Consider the following 21,554-nt stretch of genomic DNA (forward strand, 5'->3'; position numbering starts at 1 on the left):
CTACAGGACTTAAATTCACAACTTGAGGGAGAATAATTAATCTGGGGCTTCAGTTTTCATACCTATCACTGTAGCTGAATTGGTGTTTCGTTTAGATTGGTGAGCTCTGTGGTTCCATAGAGCTTTCATAGCATCTCTCTGGTGTGTTGTACACATGAGGGATTTTTGGTTTGGGTTTCTTCCTCAGCAATGACAGAGGCCTAGAATTTTGCTAACAATCTACCATGTTGTCATTTCTCGCTCTCCAAACACAGACACTCCCAACACGTTGAGAAGAATTCCCCAGGCCTCATGCTATCCAAGGTGCATTTCCTAAGCTAAGAAAAATGGTAATAAGAATTACCACCAGAAGGCATCCAAAACAATTAGATTGCCAGGGCCTGCAGTGATGGGGCGCTGCAAAGGTGCCCCACCACAGGGAAAGTATGAGTAACTCAGAGATAATTCCTCCAGGAACTGGGGGCAATGGCCAGCTTGCCTCTGGGGTTTCTAGTACTGCGTCACCACAACCTTTAGGTCTTGTGTATCAGGAGGACTGATATTGTGGCTTCTCTTTTGCACAAGCATGTTATGGAAGGGGGTCTCCTTGTGTCTCTACACTCATACACTGCATAAGACTAGCCTGAGTTGAAACCTACGTGCCCTTATTACTATTACACACCCATATTAATACACTACAGAAGGCATTCGCCAATAATAGGAGCTTGTTAATACCTGAATATTTGTTGGTACTATTATCAGTGAATAAGGGATCCACATAAAGAAACAAGCCTTGGTGCTCAAGATTAAATGCAAAATTATACTGTGAAGAGAAATTAAAGTAATTTTTAAAATAAATGCAAAATGGAACTGTTGGGCTAGTGCTATAGCACCATCTACTGGCTCTTTCTCAGAATACCATTAACATCTAAATTGTAAAAACAACGAGGAGTCCTTGTGGCACCTTAGAGACTAACACATTTAAATAAATTTGTTAGTCTCTAAGGTGCCACAAGGAGTCCTCGTTGTTTTTGCTGATACAGACTAACACGGCTACGACTCTGAAATCTAAATTGTAGTTAATTTGCCCTTTTTGCCTGAAATATGACATAGTTTCCTTTTCTATGGCCGTAGCAGGAAGGGAGACAGGAGAGGGTTAAATTCCATTTTCAGTTATGGTCTATGGGCTGGAGCATACATTTTAGACTACATATTACCCTCAAGTCACAGCAGCTCTGTCTCTGATATCAAGGAGAGGTTTTTGCACAAAGATCAAGGATCGCAAACTGACTTCAGCATCTCTCAGTGGGAGAATTTGCTCTCCTTTAGGATCTTATTTGTTTCTCCTCCTTCCTCAACCTTCTTTCTGTTGTTTTCCCTCTTTCTTGTCTTTGTATCTTTGCTCTGCTTTTCCCACCACCCATGGGGTTCATACTGACCCAGTTCCCCATAAACAGATCAGCAATGAAAGTTTATGATGACATGTTCGTTGTCAAAATTAGGCTTTTTAGAATGACATCCTTATGCTTTGAACTGAGGACTGGAGCGGTCACATCTCTCAGGCCTGGTCTACACATAGTTTTTGTACTGATTTAACTATTTTGATTAGAGTGTGTGTAATAAATTACTAACTAGCTAAAGCTGTACAACCCAGAGTGAGAACATAGTTATAATATAGAGAGAGATGCCTTATACTGGTTGATAGCTTATTCCCATAAGCATAAGGAGCATAAGCTAATACCAGAATAATCACCTTTGATATACGTATAATGTTTTCAAACGGATATATAGTTAAAAGCAACACAAAAATTGTGTTAAGTATTGTTTCTGGCTGTTTGCAGAGTTAGGCAGATAACACAGCACTAGTTACACTAGGTTTCCATTTGGAATGGCAGGATCATTTCACAACCATGAGAGCTAGAATATATTTTTCAGAGTTGCTAGCGCTCATGATTTTATTGTGAGCCTTGTGATATTTTCTGTGTTTTAACCTCATGAACTACAGGTTTCTCGTGAATTTTTGCCCTTGTTCCAAAGGGTTGCCATCTTCCATCAGTTTCAACAGGACTGAAGCATCAGGCAAGATAGCCAATGTTTTCCTACAGACTTTGCACGAGGAAGTGTGACTACCCCTAATAAAGATGGCCATTGTTTTCAATGGAATGGAAGTTAAGATACTGTAGGAAATTGTGAAAAGGAACAGGAGGGAGCCTGGGAGGGGGAGATGGGAATGTGGGGGTTCAGAAGGGAGAGAGGAGGATGTGCTGGGGATGGAGGGGGCAGCAGGAGGTTAGCAGAGGGGGAATTGGGGAATATGAAGAAGTAGCAGAGTCAGAGAGATTCTGCGGGCAGGAGTAGGGTTACCATACGTCCTCTTTTTCCCGGACATGTCCAGCTTTTCGGCAATCAAACCCCCGTCCGGGGGGAATTGCCAAAAAGCCGAACATGTCCGGGAAAATGGCGTCTCTGCTCCTCCCCGACTCTTCGGCTCTGTCTAACTTCATTCCTTGGATTTAAGCAAGTTATGTTAAATGATCACATTAATTTACATTTTGATAAAACAGCCAAAGTTTTATGGGTGGGGTAAAACATAGGAGTACTGTTAACTTTCTATAGCACTTTCTGCTCTAAAAGAAGTTGGTGCCTAACTTCCCTTAGGCTACCACTTTTTCACAGAGGCTTACAAACATGCTTTATTTGGTTATGTTGACTGAACTGTAAAACCCAGCTCAGCCCTTTGGCCCCCACACCAGTCAGCTGACTCCTGGGACAAGGGACCAGGCTGGATCAGAGGTGCTGGAACAATTTTTATAGTGGGGTGCTGAGAGTCAGTGAACCAATCTGTAAACATAGGATGGAAACCACTTCACGCCAGGGGGTGCGCACTTCAGCACCATGGGCTGGACTGGTGGTGGTGGAGGGTCTGGCTGGAGTCAGGGGACAAAGAGACTTGGCTGGGGTGGCGCATGACTACCATTGTGGGGTGAGAGGCTGGAGATCCTCACTGGAGTGAGAGACGATAGGAGCCCAAATGATTGGACAACAGTATACGATTCACATAAAATAGAATAAAAAATAGAAAAAATAATACATTTATAAAAAGTGCAAAATAAATTTAAAATAGTAATAATGAATAAAATACAAAAATATTAACAGACTTAAAAAAAGTAAAATAGTAAAAACTGAAAAATAAAAGAATTGTAAAATACATAAAAACCATAAAAGGGGAAATAAAATTAAAAGAAACTTAATATATATATAAACAACAATAAAATAAAAAAGGAAATACAAGTAAAATATATTAAAAAGGTAAAAATATAACTCTTAAGAAAAAACACACACAAAAAGAAAGAAAAAAGAAGTACAATTGTAAAACTGAGGGCGAGAGTCCATGGGGCTTGTGCTCCTATATCATAGGTGAGGAGCTCTAATGTGTGCACCCCCGTGTCCCCCCTCTCTGTCCCCCGTGTGGACAGGGCTAGACAGCAGTCTCACTCCGGCCATGCGGCCACCCCAGCCTGGGAGTGAGGGGCGGCGCCCTCCCGGGCTTCCGGACCCACAGACAAAGCCCGGGCGGAACCACTCCCATTTATACTTGCTGGACACAAGGCTCTTGCTCGTGTTGTACAGGAGGCTAAGCGACCCCCCTGTTATACACTGAGCAATGAGGGCTCCCTCCGTGTGGGGCAGAGGCGAGACCCTGCGCTCCAGGGACGAGGTAGCTGGTGGACAGACCCCGCCGGAGCGGGGAATGTCGGCAGGCGCCACTCTGCCTTGGACGGAGTCATCTCCACTTGAGCAAGCGAGACTTCCCGCAACCGCCAGGCACCTCTTCCGTCAGTGGACGGTGACCCTGACTCCGAGAGAGACCCCCGGGAGAGCGAGAGAGAGACGGGGTGTCCCTCGGCTGGGCCCCCTGGGGCGAGATTCAGCCCAGCCGCAGCGGGGTACACAAGGTACTAGGTGGAGAGGGGAAGGAGAGAGAGAGCCAGGCTGGAGGCCTCCGGGCTCTGCTCCCCTCTCTGCACCAGCCTGAGTCCCCCCATTCAGGACTTTTCCCAGCATGTACCCAGCTCACCCAACCTTGTGTCATGGGTCCGGGCCAAGCCTTCGGAATGAGGGGAGAGAAAAGGGCAACGCTGCCTCTGCCCAGGCTGTGCAGGGAATCACCCCGCCCTTCTGGAACTACCTCTGGGGACCCAGCTGGGATTGTAGCTCATTGAGACTTCCAGAGCCTGGCCCCATTGCGGTCACTCCATGAACTAGAACAGAAACACCTGCCTTTAAAATTCAACTGTATCTAGGGTGACCCCACCTGTATTTCAAGTTCCGTAATAGAGGACACTGCTGCGGGGGGAGGGGGTGAGCTCGAGGGGGTATTTTGGGGTGCTGGAGGGGTGTGTGTGTACTGGGAGATGGTATTTGGGAGGTGCTGGACAGAGTATTTGGGGTGTGTAAGAGCAGAGGTGCCTCTCGGGACCGGGGGACCTCCCACAGGCATGCTGCCGAAGGCAGCCTGACTGCCGCCCTCAGGGCGACCGGCAGACAGCACCCCAGGCAGGCGCTTGCTGCGCTGGTGCCTGGAGTCGCCCCTGGTTGTCCCCCATAACGTCCATTCTTCTCCCCCCCCCACCCCACGGAGCATTCCCCTTTTCTCCCCCCCCCCCCCCAAGGAGCACCCTTCTCTCTCTCTCTCCTCCCCTCCGGCAGGGCTGGGTTGGGTGAGGGGTTGGGGGGGAGGGGGAGGCTAGCTGCCTGCCTGCTGAGGAATGAAAGTGAAAGTAACTCACTTCCTCGGCAGCCAGCCAGGATTGGAATGGTCACGCGTGGCTGGGCTGGGGATAGCCAGATAGCATGTGTGAAAAATCAGGACGAGGGGTTGGGTTAGGGTGAGCAGATGTCCCACTTTTATAGGGACAGTCCCAATTTTTGGGTCTTTTTCTTATATAGGCTCCTATTACCCCCCCCCCCCCCCCAACCCCTGTCCTGATTTTTTCACACTTGCTGTCTGGTCACCCTAGGTGTGGGTAATTGGTGCCTATATAAGACAAAGCCCCAAATATCGGGACTGGCCCTATAAAATCAGGACATCTGGATCTGGTCACCCTAGCTGGGGAGCGCGTCTCTCCCCCGGGCTGGCAGCGATTCATCTCATCCGGGGGGAGCTGCACAGGGCAGGATGAGCTGCTGTGACTCCATGGGTGCCCTGTCCCTGAGATCAGATGGTGTGCTAACTTCACCATGGTCCGTTGGGCTGGCGATGGTGCCCATTGGCGTGTGATCGGACCTGAGGGTTTGCTGCTGCTGTTGCCACTCTGCACCCCAAGAGGTGGATTTTGGGGTCCTGCAGTTTTCCACCTATCTCCTCCTCTACTGCAGCTGTTGGACCAGCAGGCTGGGGGGGTGAGCCAAGCATGAAAGCAGTACTGTGTTGCCATTTAGATTGTCATTTAACAACTTTGTTTGCCAAAAATGCTTGCTAACAATCCCTGAATTCAATTTCAATATATTTTTTAAATCAATATCTTAGCCAAAAACAGAAAATTAAGTTGTTGACAATTATTTGTGATAAGTTTGGTTTGGGGCAGGGAGTGGGCCAGTTTTCATCAGAGAAACAAAAAATGTGGACTGACTTTCCTATAGCCCTGTTACTGCTAAACAGAGCCCTCCAACAACTGTAATATGCTCATCCCCTTACTAGTGTATAGAGCAGGGGTCGGCAACCTACGGCACACGTGCCAAAGGTGGCACACAAGCTGATTTTTGATGGCACGTCGCGGCGGGCTGAGCGGCTCAGCCCACCGCCGCTCTGGGGTTCCGGCTGCTGCCCCATTGCCAGCCGGGGTCCCAGCTGCCGGCCCCACTCAGTGTCCACTGCTGGTCTGGGGACCCCCAAGGAACCCCAGGCTGGCAACGGGCTGAGCAGGCCGGCGGCTGAGACCCCGTCTGAGCCACTCAACCCGCTGCCGGCCTGGGGTTCCATTCACTCAGCCGGCAGCGGACTGAGCGGGGCCGGTGGGGGGCTGAGTGGGGCCGGTGGCAGGCTGAGCGGGGCCGGCGGCTGGGACCCCGACTGGCAAGGGGCCGGCAGCCGGAACCCCAGAGCAGCAGCAGGCTGAGTGCTGCTGGCACCCCAGACTGGCAACGGACTGAGCCACTCAGCCCCCCCACCAGTCCCGCTCAGCCCGCCAGCGGCCCGCTCAGCCTGCTGCCGGCTGAGTGAATGGAATCCCAGACCGGCAGTGGGTTGAGTAGGGCCAGTAGCTGGACCCCAGACCGGCAGTGGACTGAGCGGGGCTGGTGGCTGGAACCCCAGACAAGGATCCCAGGCAAGGATCACACTAAATTGATAAGATCTGCATTTCAATTTGATTTTAAATGAAGCTTCTTAAATATTTAAAAAACCTTATTTACTTTAAATACAACAATAGTTTATTTATATAATATAGACATAGAGAGAGACCTTCTACAAATGTTAAAATGTATTACTGGCATGGGAAACCTTAAATTACAGTGAACTTGGCACACCACTTCTGAAAGGTTGCTGACCCCTGGTATAGAGTGACCATATGTTGTACTAAGATTCTCTTGCTTTTTTTCCCAGTGAGTCAGTATAGCTTTTGCCAGCCCAGAGGTTGGGCAGCCAATGCCTTACATTTTCACAATGTTTTGTCCAACTTTCATAAAGTAAATACATGGTTAATACGAGTTAAAAAGGCCAGGGACACTTCCTTGTGAAGAATCTGTGTAGCAGATCATGCTAGAGCTGTGAAAATGTCAGTTTTTGATGGAACTTTAGAGGCAGTGATTTATCATGTATTTCTGGCAGTGCCCAAAATGTGCTGCTATTGCTAATGTCTTTCCAAACAAAAATGAGGCACAATAGGACTTCTGTAACATTTCTGTGCTACCTTAATCTAGATGAGATGATTCTGTGCTGACTTCATTTTGGTCACTTTGTGCTTTACCTAGGAGTAAAACTAGGGGTTATATTTCCCCACTGCTTGGAAACCCAGCTTATTAAACTGGATAATGCCATTGATCTATTTACAGTAGAAGGTTGATATAGAGTTGTAACTAACATATACATTTAAAACTAAAAAGTGGCTTTGTAAAAATGACCTGGGTTTCCAACTCTATTGTGTCTCAGTCAGGGCGGAGCGCCTTGTGAGGTGTCTTCACACTAGCTCAAGGTCACAGCGCAAGAACCTAGAGAGCCTCCTGAAGCACGACGATAGTTTTGATTTAAATGGACTTGAACTGTACGAAGAATTGAGGACACTGTCACCAATGTTACCACATGCAAAATCAGTGATGGACATTGTACAGTTTATTCATACCAGCAAACTTGTTGACATATATCCTAATGTGTACATTGCCACTCGTATTCTACCGACAATTCCTGTAACAGTAGCATCAGGAGAACGGAGTTTCTCAAAACTAAAGCTCATTAAAAACTATCTCCGTTCTACAATGAGTCAGGAATGCTTGACTGGTCTTGCTATTCCTGCAATCGAACAAGACATCACTTTGTCTTTGTCATACAATGACATTATTACTGCTTTTGCAGCCAAAAAAAGCCAGAAAGATTGCTTTTAATTAAAAACAAATCCTTGTTTCAATACCTCTTCATATAAATTTCCAATAAAATGTTGACAAATTCAAAAAATTATATTATTTGCACCATTCTGTCAAATCAGAATTTTTTCTATAGCGCTACTTCTTTAGTGCTAGTCCATCAGCATTACAGTGTGCTTAATTAAGTTAAACTGGGTTTAATAACATGCATGTGGCAAGTTTTCCAATACTGTAAGCTTATGTTTGTGTTGTTAAGAGCAAGTCAGCCACAGGGGCACCAGTTTAATAATCCCGCCTAGGGCACCATAAATCCCAAGGACGGCCCTGGAGGCAGGGAGTGCAGAGAGTAGATGGGGGACAGGAACCTCGGGGAGTAACGAGGGAGAATGTGAGAGTTTGGCACTGGGAAGGGGCCAAGGCAGTGAGAAGGGTGAGGCTAGAATGGCAGGGCAGCTCCCCAGCCCCCAGGTTAGGGGAGAACAGGTAGCAGTGCTCCTGCCAGGACCAGCAGGCAGGGGATTACGTGGGGGGCAGGCACATGCCAAGTAGAGTTTAAATCTCACAGACCAACCCAGGCAAGTTATTTCTCGAGCCCCACGAGCTGTAAACCAAGCTCAGGATTTGGATTGGTGACGAGGCGGGAGTGGAAGCCGCCAACCGTGGGGTTTTGCTACGGACCCTGCGCTCCATGCCTGCTTTGGTTCTCCCCCGGCCCGGGCCGGGCTCCGCTCCAGGGAGCCCATCCTCCCTTCCGTAACACCAGCGTGATCCAGGAGCCGGGTTTTCCCCCGCGCCCCGCCCGGCTCCGCTCTGGATTCTCTGTTCCGGGTTTCCCCCGCCTCCCGCCCGGCCTGGTCCGGCCCCGCCCCGCGGCTCCGGTTTCAGCCGCTGCTACAGGGACCCCCAAGATGGAAACGCAGGGGCTGCCCGCGGTGGAGGCGGCCCAGGCCCGGCCCGACACCCAACATGGCGGCGGTGCCGCGGCACCGAGCGCCGCGCCCGCCGGCCGCCTGCCCCAGCGGGAGCCGGAGCCGCCGCCCGAGTGGGACCCGGCCGCCGCCGCCTCGGGCCTGTACATGAGCTTCCCGGTGATGCTGCTGGAGGAGAAGCAGGAGCCGGGCCCCAGCGCCGCCCCCGGTCCCCCGCCGGCGCCCGGCCCCGACAGCGACGGCCTCCTGCTCGTCTTCAACCTGGTGCGGGGCGCGGCGGAGCCGGGGGCCGGGGAGAGCGGCCGCCCCGAGCCTTCCCGCGGGGAGCAGGAGGAGGCTCCCGGGCCGGCCCCGCCGCCGCCGCCGCCGCTGCTGCCCCCGCCGCCGGGTCCGGGCGCGTCTGCTGCGCCGCCCCGGCGGGGAGCGGAGGCGGCGGAGGGCGCGGGCCAGACCGGCTCGGGCCCCGGCGCCTTCTCCGGCACCATCACCATCAACAACCAGAGCCTGCTGGTGCGGATCGAGAACGGAGTCCTGACCCTGGGGCCGGGCGCCGCCGAGCCGGGGCCGCCTGCTCCCGCCGGGGCCGCGCCGGAGCCGGCCGCCCCCCAAGCCGCATCGCCGTTGCCCAGCCGGGCCGAGCCCCCCGGCTCGGAGGGGGAGGCGGCGGGCGGGGAGGTCCCGGGCCTGGCCTCAGGGGGCTCCCGGGCGCTGCTGGTCTATCACTGCCCCGAGCCCCGCTGCACCGAGACCTTCTCCCGCAAGCAGCAGGTGCGGCTGCACCGGCAGGCGGCTCACGGGGGACCCGGACCGGGTGGCGGCGGGCGGGCGGCGCGGCCCTTCGGCTGCCCAGTGCCCGGCTGCGCCTGGTCCTTCGCCACCGCCTACAAGCTGCGGCGCCACCTGCACTCGCACGACAAGCTGCGGCCCTTCGCCTGCGCCGCGCCCGGCTGCACCAAGCGCTTCACCACGGTCTACAACCTGCGGGCGCACGGCCGGGCGCACGAGCAGGAGGCGGCGCACAAGTGCGAGGCCTGCGGGCAGCGCTTCCCCAGCGCCGCCCGCCTCGGAGCGCACCAGCGGCGGAGCCACCTGGAGCCCGACCGGCCCTACCGCTGCGAGTTCCCCGGTAATCAGCATCTCTGGCTGGCCTCGGGCCTCACTGAGGATGGGGGTGCGCTTAGTACCTACGCATTGGCACAGTCCCATGCCCCGATAGACCCTCCTGGGTGAAACTGGTCTGGGGATGCCCGAGCCCCATCTATGATCATGGGACCTGTGAGAGCTATTGGGGTGCCTGCCTGAGAGAAATGGGGCAAGGAATGAATTACAAAATTCGTGGGACCACTGGGGTCACCTGTCTTTTTGGAACAGGGAGGAGAGCTGGTTTGTGTGGGGAGACTTCATAGAGCAACTGCCTTGCTGGGGACAGGGGGTGTCACAGTTCTGACCCAAGAGGCAGATGTCCCCTTTAGACACCTAAAATTGTTCATGAATCAGTCCTGTCACATGACCGCCTAATTAAACATCAAGCAATGCTGATCTTGTTCAGACCTATTAAGAGGTGTATCCTATGCACTATTCTGCGTAACTTGAAATAGTATATGAATGTTTCTCATCCATTGATGGTTGAAGGAGGTTCTGTTTCTAGCCCTGTCTTGAATAAATCAATATCCTCACAGCCTGCAAAGCAATCTTTTCAAATAATCTAAATCATAGATATTTTTGATGATTAAATGTAGGTGAGGTACTTACTTGAGCACTACTATGCTGCAGTGTTTCTTTGTGATCGGCTGGTATATTTATATGCAAGGGTGGCTAACCTGGAGTCCCTTCTTTAGACTGTCTTGTAGGTTTGATACCATGTTTATCTTGCCTGTTGGTCAGTTCTAGTTTGAGCCGCCACACTTCTATTTTACCCTGATGTCTGGGACGGACAGTTGGAATCTTTTGATCTCCATCTTCTGTCCCTTGTCAGAGAGAGATCCTTCAGAGTTTGCTGATTGAATAACAGCAGAAAGGGAAAAGATATCACTCAGCATATCCCCATTAGACTTATAGTGCTTTGATCAATGTACAGTAGTAGAACAATTTTTTAATCTGTGAGCACTGTCCTCACTGTTGTCTTCTAATCTGATGATGTGCATCAGTCTGCCAGCTTAAATTGCACTGGTTCTGCTTTTCTCTGTGCCCAAAACATACCATGTCTAGGTGGATATTCAATTCCAATCCATAGTTGCAAACCCTGAAGTATGGTATAGAGCAGGGGTTCTCAAACTTGGGGTCGTGAGTGACCCCTCAAGAGGTCATGAGGGGGTCGCAAGCTGTCAGCATCCACCCGCAAGCCCCACTTTGCCTCCACCATTTATAATAGTGTTAAATGTGTGTTTAATAAAATAAAAAAAGTGTTCTTAATTTATAAAGGGGGGTCACATTCAGAGGCTTGCTGTGTGAAAGGGGTCACCAATACAAAAGTTTGAGAACCACTGGTATAGAGTTTAATTTTCCTATTGTGTGTGTCACACTGAGCTAAGATGATGTTCCACTCTTTCCTTAGGTTGTGAGAGAACCTTTATCACAGTGAGTGCATTATTTTCTCATAATCGAGCCCACTTCAGAGAGCAAGAACAGTTCTCCTGCTCTTTCCCTGGTTGTAGCAAGCAGTATGACAAAGCCTGCCGATTGAAAATCCACATGAGAAGTCACACAGGTATTCAGCAGGGTAGTTCATAAATTGGGATAGTTGAATATATAAAGAGATATTGGGTCAAATGCAACCTCAAGCTTTAGCCATTTATAAAAGCAGTCTTTACAACCTAACACCAATACGATTTTTTTTAAAAATGTCAATAGAAACACCCCTTAAATGTTTGTGACCAAGAGTTGGAAGAGTGAGAACCTGAAAATGACTCTAAACAACTGTCCATGACTTATAAGTGACAATCAGCTTCATCTTGTCAATTTAAAAAAGAAACTTAAGTTAAAAGTAGTTCTATACCTTTCCCTCTGTCCTTCTGACATTTTTTGTGGCTTTACAATCTCACCAGTTTTTTGTCTCTTACCGTTTTTTTTTTTTTCCTCTGATACTGTGTGAAAGATTATGGAAACAGGAGGAAATTGACTATAGACCAAGTGCTATCACTTGCATAGAACAAACTACAAGAGTAGAGAAATATTTTCCTAATTTTAAGTGTTTACAACAATAGTTGGTAAAACATCTTCAGGGAGAAGTGGATTTTATTGACTTTTTTAAATGGACTGCCTGTTAGTTTGGACAACAAAATATAACTCAGAGAAATGGGGGGAAACAAATGCACACAAACTAATACATAAACAGTGCAAAGCAAACTGGGTTTTAAAAAATCTGGTTGTCCAAGTTAATATAGGGTCATCTCCTGCAGTTGGATCTACGTATGTGGATCCATGCACCCACATGGATGCCTTCAAGTTCCATGGGAGCGTAGGGGTCTGCCCATGCAGATCCAATTGCAGGACATGGCCAGTAGATAAGGAAACTTGTTTGATAAAGAAACTAAAATATCATTTTATAGTTACCCTCAGTTATTTTAAAAAGTTATGTCTACAGAAGGGAAAAAAAAACATTGCTGTGAGTCTGAGCCCAAGTCGACTGACTTGGGCTTGTGCTACAGGGCTAAAAATAACCATGCGGACATTCCCACTCGGCAGCGAAACCTGGGGAGGGTCTCCGAGCCCAGGCTCCAGCCGGAGTGGGAATGTCTGCACTGCTATTTTTAGCCCCTACAGTATGAGCCTGAGTCAGTTGACACAGGCTTGGAGACTCATTGCTGCAGGGGGAGGGGAGGATTGGGTTGCAGTGTAAATGTCCCTTAAACTTTTTTGAGACTTCACAATATCAGCATGTATTTTTGTTACTATATGATTAAATGTGACCTTTTTATTTATTTATTTATTTATTAGGTGAAAGGCCTTTTATCTGTGATTCTGAAGGTTGTGGCTGGTCTTTCACCAGCATGTCCAAGCTACTAAGACATAAAAGGTAAAAAAAAAAAAATTAGTTATGCTCAAAAACAAAACCACACCAAAACCCAACACATGGCTTACTTGTCAGTTCTTTGCGTTGGCTAAACGTGTTCTAATGCAGATAATTGTTGTAAGAGTGAGTTTTAAAATCAGAGTGGTTGTAATTGATGCTAGAAATGAGCATGTAGAGAACTTAAGTTTGGGAATAGTAATCTCCCCTTTTTTGTAGGAAACATGAAGATGACAGGAGGTTTACATGTCCAGTAGAAGGCTGTGGGAAATCCTTCACAAGAGCAGAACACTTGAAAGGCCACAGTATAACTCACCTAGGCACAAAACCATTTGAATGTCCAGTGGAAGGTACGGTTTGTTTGTTTGGTCGGTCCTGTGTGCTGTTTGTTTGTGCTGTGTGCTGTTACTTTGGTAGGTGCAGGGTCCTGCCTAGTCAAGGCTCACTGAAGGACTGGAGCCTTGGGTATTTAAAGTCCTATTTTACCTTTTTGTAGCTTATTTTTTTTAAAGAACATCTAATTGAATAAACCACATTGTCCCAGACTTGAAGGAGACCTGGGAAATGGCTAGCAGATCATTGTCACTTGATTTTTCTTATCAGTTAGTGATAAAAGGAAATCAACACCTCCTTTAGATTTAAGACTGTGATACTGTCCAGACACTGTTTATCTTTTCAGTTGATTAATTGTTCCCTATGGATAAACTGCTTGGGAAAGGTTACTTTGACGTCTGTGTCTGTGTCTGTCTCTCTGTCTGAAGGAGGGAAGAATCACAAGCAATGATAGAATGAAGATGTCTGCTCAGCATCTGATTGCTGTTCAGATGAATCTAATAGGCTGGTTGGTTATATTTAACAGGGATAGAAAGTCATGCAGAAGAGTTATAGTGGCCTTTTTCTATAACTCTGTAGTACATTTACATCTCCAGTACTGCTGGTCACCTTGGGTTGCCTCTTCCAGCAAAAAGGTCTCTGCAGAACTACAAATATCCATTAAGGGATAATTAAGTGGCTAAAGGTATGTGGGGAGCTTACTGATAAGACCCATGGTTTTAAAATGAATACAAACAAAAGATTTGTGGATCCAGCTGCTGAAAGAAATCATTGAGGCACAATCTGTAGTGGGATTTTTTAAAAGGGTTTAGATTATAATTGTATAAATAGACACAAGACATTTACCCAACTTCCTGGCTGAACAAGGAACCTTGCTACTTACACTTCATGGCATAAAACAGTGGTTTTTGTCCTGTGGTTGTCAGGAAGCATTTCCTCCTCCCTTATGCTTTCACCAGTGGCCATTATCAAATGCTTCTACTTAAGGTGCCTTTGTGGCACTTTTCACTAAATCATTTGGGTTTTTTGCTCTCTCAGAAGCAGGATGCTGGACTAGATGTATCAGTGGTCTGCTCTGGTATGACATTTCTTCTGCTCCTTTGAAACTCTGCTTCTTTGCTTTGGCTACATTCTTCAACTTCCTGTATTTATGTATGGCACCCGTGCTCAAGTGCTGCAAGTTAATTAACTAAACATTTTATTTATGTGACTTTCAGATGTTTACCAGGGAATTCTAAATACTAATTTTAAGTTAAAACTAAGAAAGATCCTGTAATATACTGTGTATCATGTTGCAGGTTGTTGTGCAAAATTCTCTGCACGCAGCAGTTTGTATATTCACTCCAAGAAACATCTTCAAGATGTGGATTCATCAAAGACCCGTTGCCCAGTGTCCAGTTGTAATAAATTGTTCACTTCCAAGCACAGTATGAAGACTCACATGGTCAAACAGCACAACTTCAGTCCAGGTATAATATTTTAGCCTCAAAATATGGCTGGGGCAAAGGGAAGCCTAAACACTATGTATATCAGGGAAAAACTGTGGGTGAAATCCTGGCCTCATTGAAGTCAACAGCAAGACTCTGACTTCAGTGGGGCCAGGATTTTTTCTTTCTGTATATATCATGTTTATGATATAAAATCTTCGGTGGGAGCTGTGACTAGAGTTTGGCTTGTGGTTTCCAGAAGTCAGTAACATCTTGAATTAAAGCAGATCTTGCTCTTGAAAATTTTTTAAATATGTTCTTTCTAAAACCTGATAATGAGGACTTAAGAGTATTTTGGTTTTAAGTCCTAACTTGTAGCACGGACTGCTTTGAGGGTATTTTGGAGAGTATAAGTGTATGTAGAAATTCCTGTGCTGAAAGGAACTGTTGTCCAGCAGTACGAACAAATAATGTTGCCGTATAATTGTTTGCTGGATATGAGATTCTTCATCACAGTGGAACATTAGTAAACATTGTTAAAGTAATTTTGTCTTTCAGTGATGTGGCAAACTTAAAAATTCATCCTACTTTTATCTAGACCACTAACTGAAGCAAAATAAGACAGAGCTCAAAGTCCCACATTGGTAGCATAGTGAATAGGAAAGAGAACGAAATTTTTTTCCATGTTCTAAATATATATACACAGATCAGTCACTTCTGTACAATATTTTTGGATTTTTGGTAAGGATGGGAGGAGGATACGTTACACAGGAAACTAATACTTGATTGAAACTATTTTTCTTCTGATTGGGAAATCTCACAATTACTATAAAGATGAATTTTGTTTTAATAAGCTTGTTTTCCTTTGTGATTCTGGTTTAGAAAAGTGGGTTTAATTTAGGAAATATTTTTAGCCTATAATTTTAAGGATACTCTGTCTTCAGACACTTGTGTGCAGTGTTTTTGCTTCCCTGTTAAATTCTCATGTGTCTGGTACAAGTGTGTTGCTTATAAAGCCCACAGTTTCTGAGGTCAGTAATGTTGCTTCATTTATTTGCAGCGTATGTAAACTTTAAGAGTGCTGTTGGCATCTTACCTGTTCTGGAAAAAGTATCCATATGTTCTATTAGTTAGAAGTGTGTGTCTTTGGGGCTTCTGTGTATTCCCACTTTTGAGTGTTGCACCCCTTGATCTGTAGGTAGTGGCACACAACCTCTTTTCCTTTATCATTGGTCTGTTGCATTTTCAACAAGTTTAATACATGTATTATATTTCAGATCTCTTAACCCAGCTTGAAGCAACCAGTTCCCTCACGCCTAGTAGTGAACTCACCAGTCCAGGACAAAGTGACCTCAGCAACATAGACCTTGTGTCCCTTTTCTCCAATGTGTCTGGTAACAATTCTGGGATTGCAACAGATATGGCTTTAGTAAACTCTGGAATTGTCACCATAGATGTTGCTTCAGTAGGCTCTACGCTTGGTGGAAACCTTTCTGTCAATAGCAATTCCCTAGGTCAAACAGTTGACCCTTTGATATTGGTGGCGAGTAGTGATATTCCACATAGCCTGGACAGTTCTCTCTTGATGGGAACCACTGCTACAGTTTTACAGCAAAGTACTTCAAATCTGGATGATGTACAGACTGTAAATGCAGAAGCCTTAGGTTCGCTAGCATCTTTATCAGTGAAGAATTCCAGTCAAGACCTACATGGTTTGACATCCAGCAATAATCTAACGATAGACACTACCACTTTGACCCCTTCCAGCAGCCTTGGTGGAAGCAATGGACCTGAGTTACTGACACCAACTAAAGCTGAACGAAACTTGCTTCCTAGCTCGGATGTTGTTGGTCAACAGGAAGGCAGTAAAGTGGTGACACAGTTTGTGTTCTCCAACCCACCAGGAAGCTACAGTGCTCAGAAAGAAATGGATCTTAGCACAGTGACTTGCAGCTCATTTTTGGTATGCAGTAACTATATTCAGTTGTCCCCAGATGACTGAAGCACCTTAACTTTGAGGATACTCCATTGCTGCTTGCAACTTATGGGCAGACCTTTCATACTGATTTACCCAATTACATGGGTTTTTTTTCATGAAGGATGTAGAACTCTGTATTGACTAAATATGTTGTTAGACATGGATTCAACATGGTGAAAAATTCTTTAAAAGGCCTGAATTGTGAGGGTGGGGGAGGGAGGATCGTGTTCAAAGTTAAAAAAAAAAAAAATAAAAAAGTTTCAAAACTAACCCCCCAAGGGTGAAGTGGGACTAACAAGAAAGCATAAGGAAGGGAATATACGGTATGTCCTGTGTGTGTATTAGTTTCAGGGAAGGGTTTGGGGATGGAAAGTAGCTGAAATTGTTAATCTCAGTCGTCGTTCCCATAACTCTACCTTTAATGCGGCTTCTGGGAAACCATTCCCTTTCCAGTACTATGTAAAGATAAATGTTTATTTTCAGTATACAATGTTTCCCTTATCACCATGACCTTATTGAAAAGCTGATAAACATGGAAGTCTATATAACCTTGGATGCCAGATACATGCAGGGGACCGATCAGAATTTTGATTGCTACTGTTTAAAAAACTTACTCATTTTAAATCCCAGCCACCCAGTGTTAGATGAATATACAGGATAATGTAAAAGATTATGAGCAACGAGTAATTCGTTAGTCTGGCTTCATTAGCTTAATTTTTTGTTTCAAATATGTATAAAACGTATCTCTTGTTTGATTAGGAGAGTGGTGGATCTGCAAGGACAGACTACAGAGCCATTCAGCTAGCCAAGAAAAGAAAACAGAAAGGGAATGGGAGCAGCACAGGTGAGGAGGCATTTGCCTTGCTGAATCTAGTAACATGCAATGAAATGGGAGTATCTCTCTTTCAAGTAGATAGACTTCGTTGCTGATTGCAATAAGTTTGAGTGAGGTATGCTTTTTGTAGATGATTGAGGTGGTCTTCTTGCATGGAGTTTAAAATTCATTGAGAGTTTAAAAAACCCCACACTTGGGTTTTCCCTTTCTGTTAAAGGGACCCTGGTAGGTTAAAGTTATATTTAAACTCCCCCTTCCCTCACCCTCAATATCATTTACTTACTCTACTCATAGGATTATCCTTAATGTATTAAAACCAAAACAATTTAAAAAATCTAATTTGCTATTTGTGCTTTTCATTTTACTCAACGTGGACAATGAATGAAAACAGACTAGTCAGTTTCACCTCTAGGTCGTGCACTAGCACAGTGTTGCAGTGTTAGTTTGAAAGCACAGTAGGGGAATTTATTTGACTTTTTTATTTTTATTTTTTTAATTGAAACCTTTCTATTAACCTTCAATCTCGTGTAGCAGATTTTTATGAAACACAAACTTTGGGCCATAGTTTACATAACTAGCCCATTTGTTTTCCTCCCCTTAAACTACAGTGGAATTCATAGCTGTCTGTTGATGTGCACTGTTGCTTTGTTAGGTCAAATGTATTCCATGGCTCGCTAAACTTGCCCAGAAAAAATAACGAAACAACAAGAGACAGCTATTTGAGTTGCAGCTGCCCTCAAGGGGAGAGGAACATCACACTAAGCAATTTTTTTCCTTACGTTTCTTGTTGCCTCCTATCTCTGAAAATCAAGGTGACAGTTTTTAGTTATGTCTTAAGGTAAGCAAAGGATTACACTTCCAAATTAAACATTATCATGTCTCTTGCTTTATAGCACTATGCATATATGCACTTTCTCTTCTTTTAAAAAATACTATCCTTCTTTTTGTCTGTCTATGAAGTGATCTGTAATTATGGCAGTTTGTCCAAAATGCATGCTTGGTGATATCCTAGATTGAAAGGAGACTTGATTGAATTTGCCCCTGTTCTATAAAACAGAGCTAGAAAATTTCCAGTTCCCTTCTTAAACAAGATTCCTTGTGTCATGTCTAACATGTCACCTACCAGTAACTTAGTGACAGCCATTTACTTTCAGAGACAATGAATCGGTTCCTGTTTTTGCTTCCCTCCCATGCACATATTTTCCCTGGTATAGAGTAATAAAAACTTCTATATAGTATTTCAAACAAGTCTTGCATCTTAAAATGCATTAACAGAATTTAAATAGACACTCAAAAGTTGAAAGTCCTAGTTTAAAAATGTTTACCTGTTAACATTTGAAGTAAAAAAAACAAAACAAAACAAAAAACACCTCATAATTGAAAAGATCTAATGTGTATTATCTTCAAATTATGCTTAATTTTCTTTTGGCATCTTATTCAGCATGAACAATGAAGATATTAATGTTAATCATAGTATTTTCTTGTTCTCCTGGGTAATGTGATGTCTATATTGAGAAATATGCAGGGAAATATTTAAATTCAAACAAACATTTAACTGAAATTTAAACAGAAAAAAATGAAAACATAAGCTACATAAAATTTTACTATCTCTACTTTTGGGCCTAACTACTTTAATGGTTATAGTTGGTTAATAGTAAAAGGAGACACAGTAACTAGAGGCAAGGGAGAAAAGATGTTTTCAGATGAAATTTGACAAATCCCAGGGAGAAACTTACCAAAGAATCAGATGTTCCAACATAATAATAAAATAACTTTATTTCAGCAGCATCAAATTCTGGCCAGAGGAAAAGCAAAGGTGGTAAAGTGAGTCCTACCAACTTCTCATCTACCAGTCATGGGAATCGATTGTGTGGCAACATTGTTTTGCCAAATGGAGGCCTAACAATAAGGGATCCAGCAACTGGCGCACAGTATGTGCAAATTCAGCTACTTCAAGTAAGAACACATGAATAAAACATACGATCTACCCAGTTCTCTAATGATTTGCCAGTTCACACAGAAGAATCTGACTGTCCTTTCAAATCAGATCTAGTCTTTTCCTGTATTAATACTGTGATTGTTGCATGATACCAAGGTACTTGGTGAGTAATATATTGCTGATCTGTTTTTAAGGCTGTTGCCCAAAAAGAGCATTTTTTTCTCCTCAGGGTGAGAGTCCCTTCATACACTTATCACCAATAATAGAACTGTTTTTTCCAAGCATCTTAAAGATGATTACAAAAGTAATTGGAGTGAAGAGGGCCAGTTCAAATGTCTTCCTTAGAGAGCCACTTTATGGGGGGACTTTATACCCACCCTTAGCTGATAATGAAAAATGAATGCTGTAGTATAAATTAAAACCCTTCTGTAAATATTCCCCTTATTCATGCACATGTCAGGAGGGGAGGGTTAGACACAGCTAAGGTGATGGGGAGACTGAGGGTTAAGAACACAGGCAGAAGCCTTGGGGACAGCACTGAAAAGCCACAGGTGTAGCTGCACTGGACAGGGGTCTTGAGGAAACCCTGTTCAGGAGTGAGAACAGCCCCAGGGGTGGGAGCTAGGAAGGAAAGACGCTGCCCTGCCCTGCACTATATCCAGTAATAACACTAGCAAATTACATTATTCTTCGAGTGTTTGCTCATATCAACGGCGGTGAATATATGACCCTGCTGACCTGGCGCCTCCTCAGTTCCTCCTTATCGCCAGTGACGGTCGTGGGAACTGCAGTGGCTTGCTATTGCAAGTGCTCCTTGTTTCTCCTAGTAGTTGTATAGTTGTAGTTTTGTAATCTGTTGTTAGTTCATAGTAGTTGGTGTAGGAGTGGGCGTTCTCCCCACCCCAACTTTCCTATTTCCCCTTGGGGCTTGGGGCATGCCTCGAGCCCAAGGTTTTAAATCCTGGAGATCCTGCCATAAGCCCATGACAATGGGCAACCCCCACAACTCTTGTCTTACGTGTCTGGGGGAGGCACACCAAACTGACCGGTGCAAGATCTGTAAGGGGTTTCATCCCAGGTCGAAAAAGGCGTGAGACTGTCACCTGAAGCAGCTCCTGATGGGGGCAGCTTTTTGTCCCCAGCCAGCTTCGGCATGGCAGGATCTGGCACCGAGCTCCTCCATGCGGAGCGCTCCGGCCTCCGTCTGCGAAGCAGTGCCAAGGAAGGACTGTGGGCATAAAGACCCTCGGCACCGGCGCTCCCTGGCACCGAGGCTGACGGAGGCAGTGCAGCACTGCTCCCATTCCCCGTACCACAGAAGCGGCACTGCAAGCAGGACGGGGTTGATCTCTGGCGCTGAGGACAGCCGCCTTGAAAAGCGACACTGGTGTGCTTCCTGGGGAGGAGCACCTAGCACCGATAGCCCAGGAGACGGCACCGTCAACTTCAGCCCCCAACGGGGGACGTCAGGTCTGGTGCTCGTGGACTCTCTGGGCCAGGTGGTGGAGGACATCGAGTTGCCATCCACCCCGGACATCTTCGAGGGACTTAAGCGCCATGATGGTGCCACAGTCCCCGGCCAGTCAGGAGAAGCCTCTGGTACTGCAACGCGCGGCACTGTCTCGAGGCAAGCCCACGATGTTGATGCAATCAGTTGTATCTCCATGGCATCGCTCTGACTTGCGGCACTGGTCCCCGGCAAGGCACAGGTCCCACTCCCGGCACCACACGTCGTGGCACCGCTCCCCAGATTCCCGATACCAATCGCAGGCACAGCTGTGATCAGCACCTCCCTGGCCTTCGTGTTCCAGGTCTTTGTCTTTGGTGGCGGAGACACAAATCGGACCGTAAGCGTCAGGATGTGGGTGCAGGGCCATGGCAAGCGCAGTGGCCATTCTGGACCCCGTGGGCATACCACCAGGTCCAGGGCACCCTCTCCAAGGACTCCCACTCACCTGCAGCATTGACGAGTCGACCCACCCCTTGGGGTTCTGAGGTGACCGCAGTGCAGACCACCCCACCACCCCTGGAGCCAGCTCCCGCCACCAGCATGGACCCTGGGTCAGTTAGTGGGGAAGGAGAGGCTGTGCAGGATGTCCCCAGGGACCCGGAGGGCCATGAGAACCCTGTACCCCCACTGGCGTCATTGTTGTCCTCTCCGGATGAAGCGGTTGCGGGGACCTCCACCTCGGGACTGCACCCTATAGACAGTCATTGCCACCAGGACCTGCCGCACAGGGTAGCGTGCACCATGGGCCTGCAGGCTGAGGAGGTGGTGGAGCTGGAGGACCAGAGGGTGCACATCCTGGCCCCAGAAGGTCCATCGAGGGTGGCTCTGCCCCTCATCAGAACTACACAGGCCAACACAAAGACCTGGTAGTAGACCCCTGCCTCCATTCCTCCACCTGCAAAGGGAGTCGAGAGGAAGTATTTTGTCCCTACTAAGGGGAACGAATATCTTGACATACTCCCGTAGCCCTGCTTGGTGGTGGTGGCTGCGGTAAATGAGCACAAGAGACACAGGCAGCAGGGTCCTACCCCCAAATC

General features: G+C 46.6%; 1 protein-coding gene across 6 annotated transcripts in view; it reads left to right on the plus strand.

Annotated features, from left to right (window-relative positions):
- The first annotated feature begins 8,402 nt into the window (after positions 1-8,402).
- The window catches only part of ZXDC (ZXD family zinc finger C), a 28,638-nt gene continuing 15,486 nt past the window's right edge, over positions 8,403-21,554 (plus strand). The window contains exons 1-9 of one of the 6 annotated variants that reach the window (XR_010589043.1): positions 8,403-9,612; positions 11,041-11,193; positions 12,423-12,501; positions 12,715-12,845; positions 14,127-14,297; positions 15,533-16,218; positions 16,993-17,077; positions 17,721-17,906; positions 18,852-19,024. Coding sequence is in view for 3 of the 6 variants with exons in the window: in XM_065550906.1 (XP_065406978.1) it covers positions 8,466-9,612; positions 11,041-11,193; positions 12,423-12,501; positions 12,715-12,845; positions 14,127-14,297; positions 15,533-16,218; positions 16,993-17,077; positions 18,852-19,024 (2,625 nt within the window). In the remaining 3 variants the exon portion in view is untranslated. Of the gene's footprint in view, positions 9,613-11,040; positions 11,194-12,422; positions 12,502-12,714; positions 12,846-14,126; positions 14,298-15,532; positions 16,557-16,992; positions 17,078-17,720; positions 17,907-18,851; positions 19,025-21,554 lie in introns of all 6 variants that reach the window. The other 5 variants (XR_010589044.1, XR_010589045.1, XM_065550907.1 and 2 more) reach the window with 5 other exon arrangements.

Source organism: Chrysemys picta, chromosome 7, assembly GCF_011386835.1.
Source record: "Chrysemys picta bellii isolate R12L10 chromosome 7, ASM1138683v2, whole genome shotgun sequence".
NCBI classification, from domain to species: Eukaryota; Metazoa; Chordata; order Testudines; family Emydidae; genus Chrysemys; species Chrysemys picta.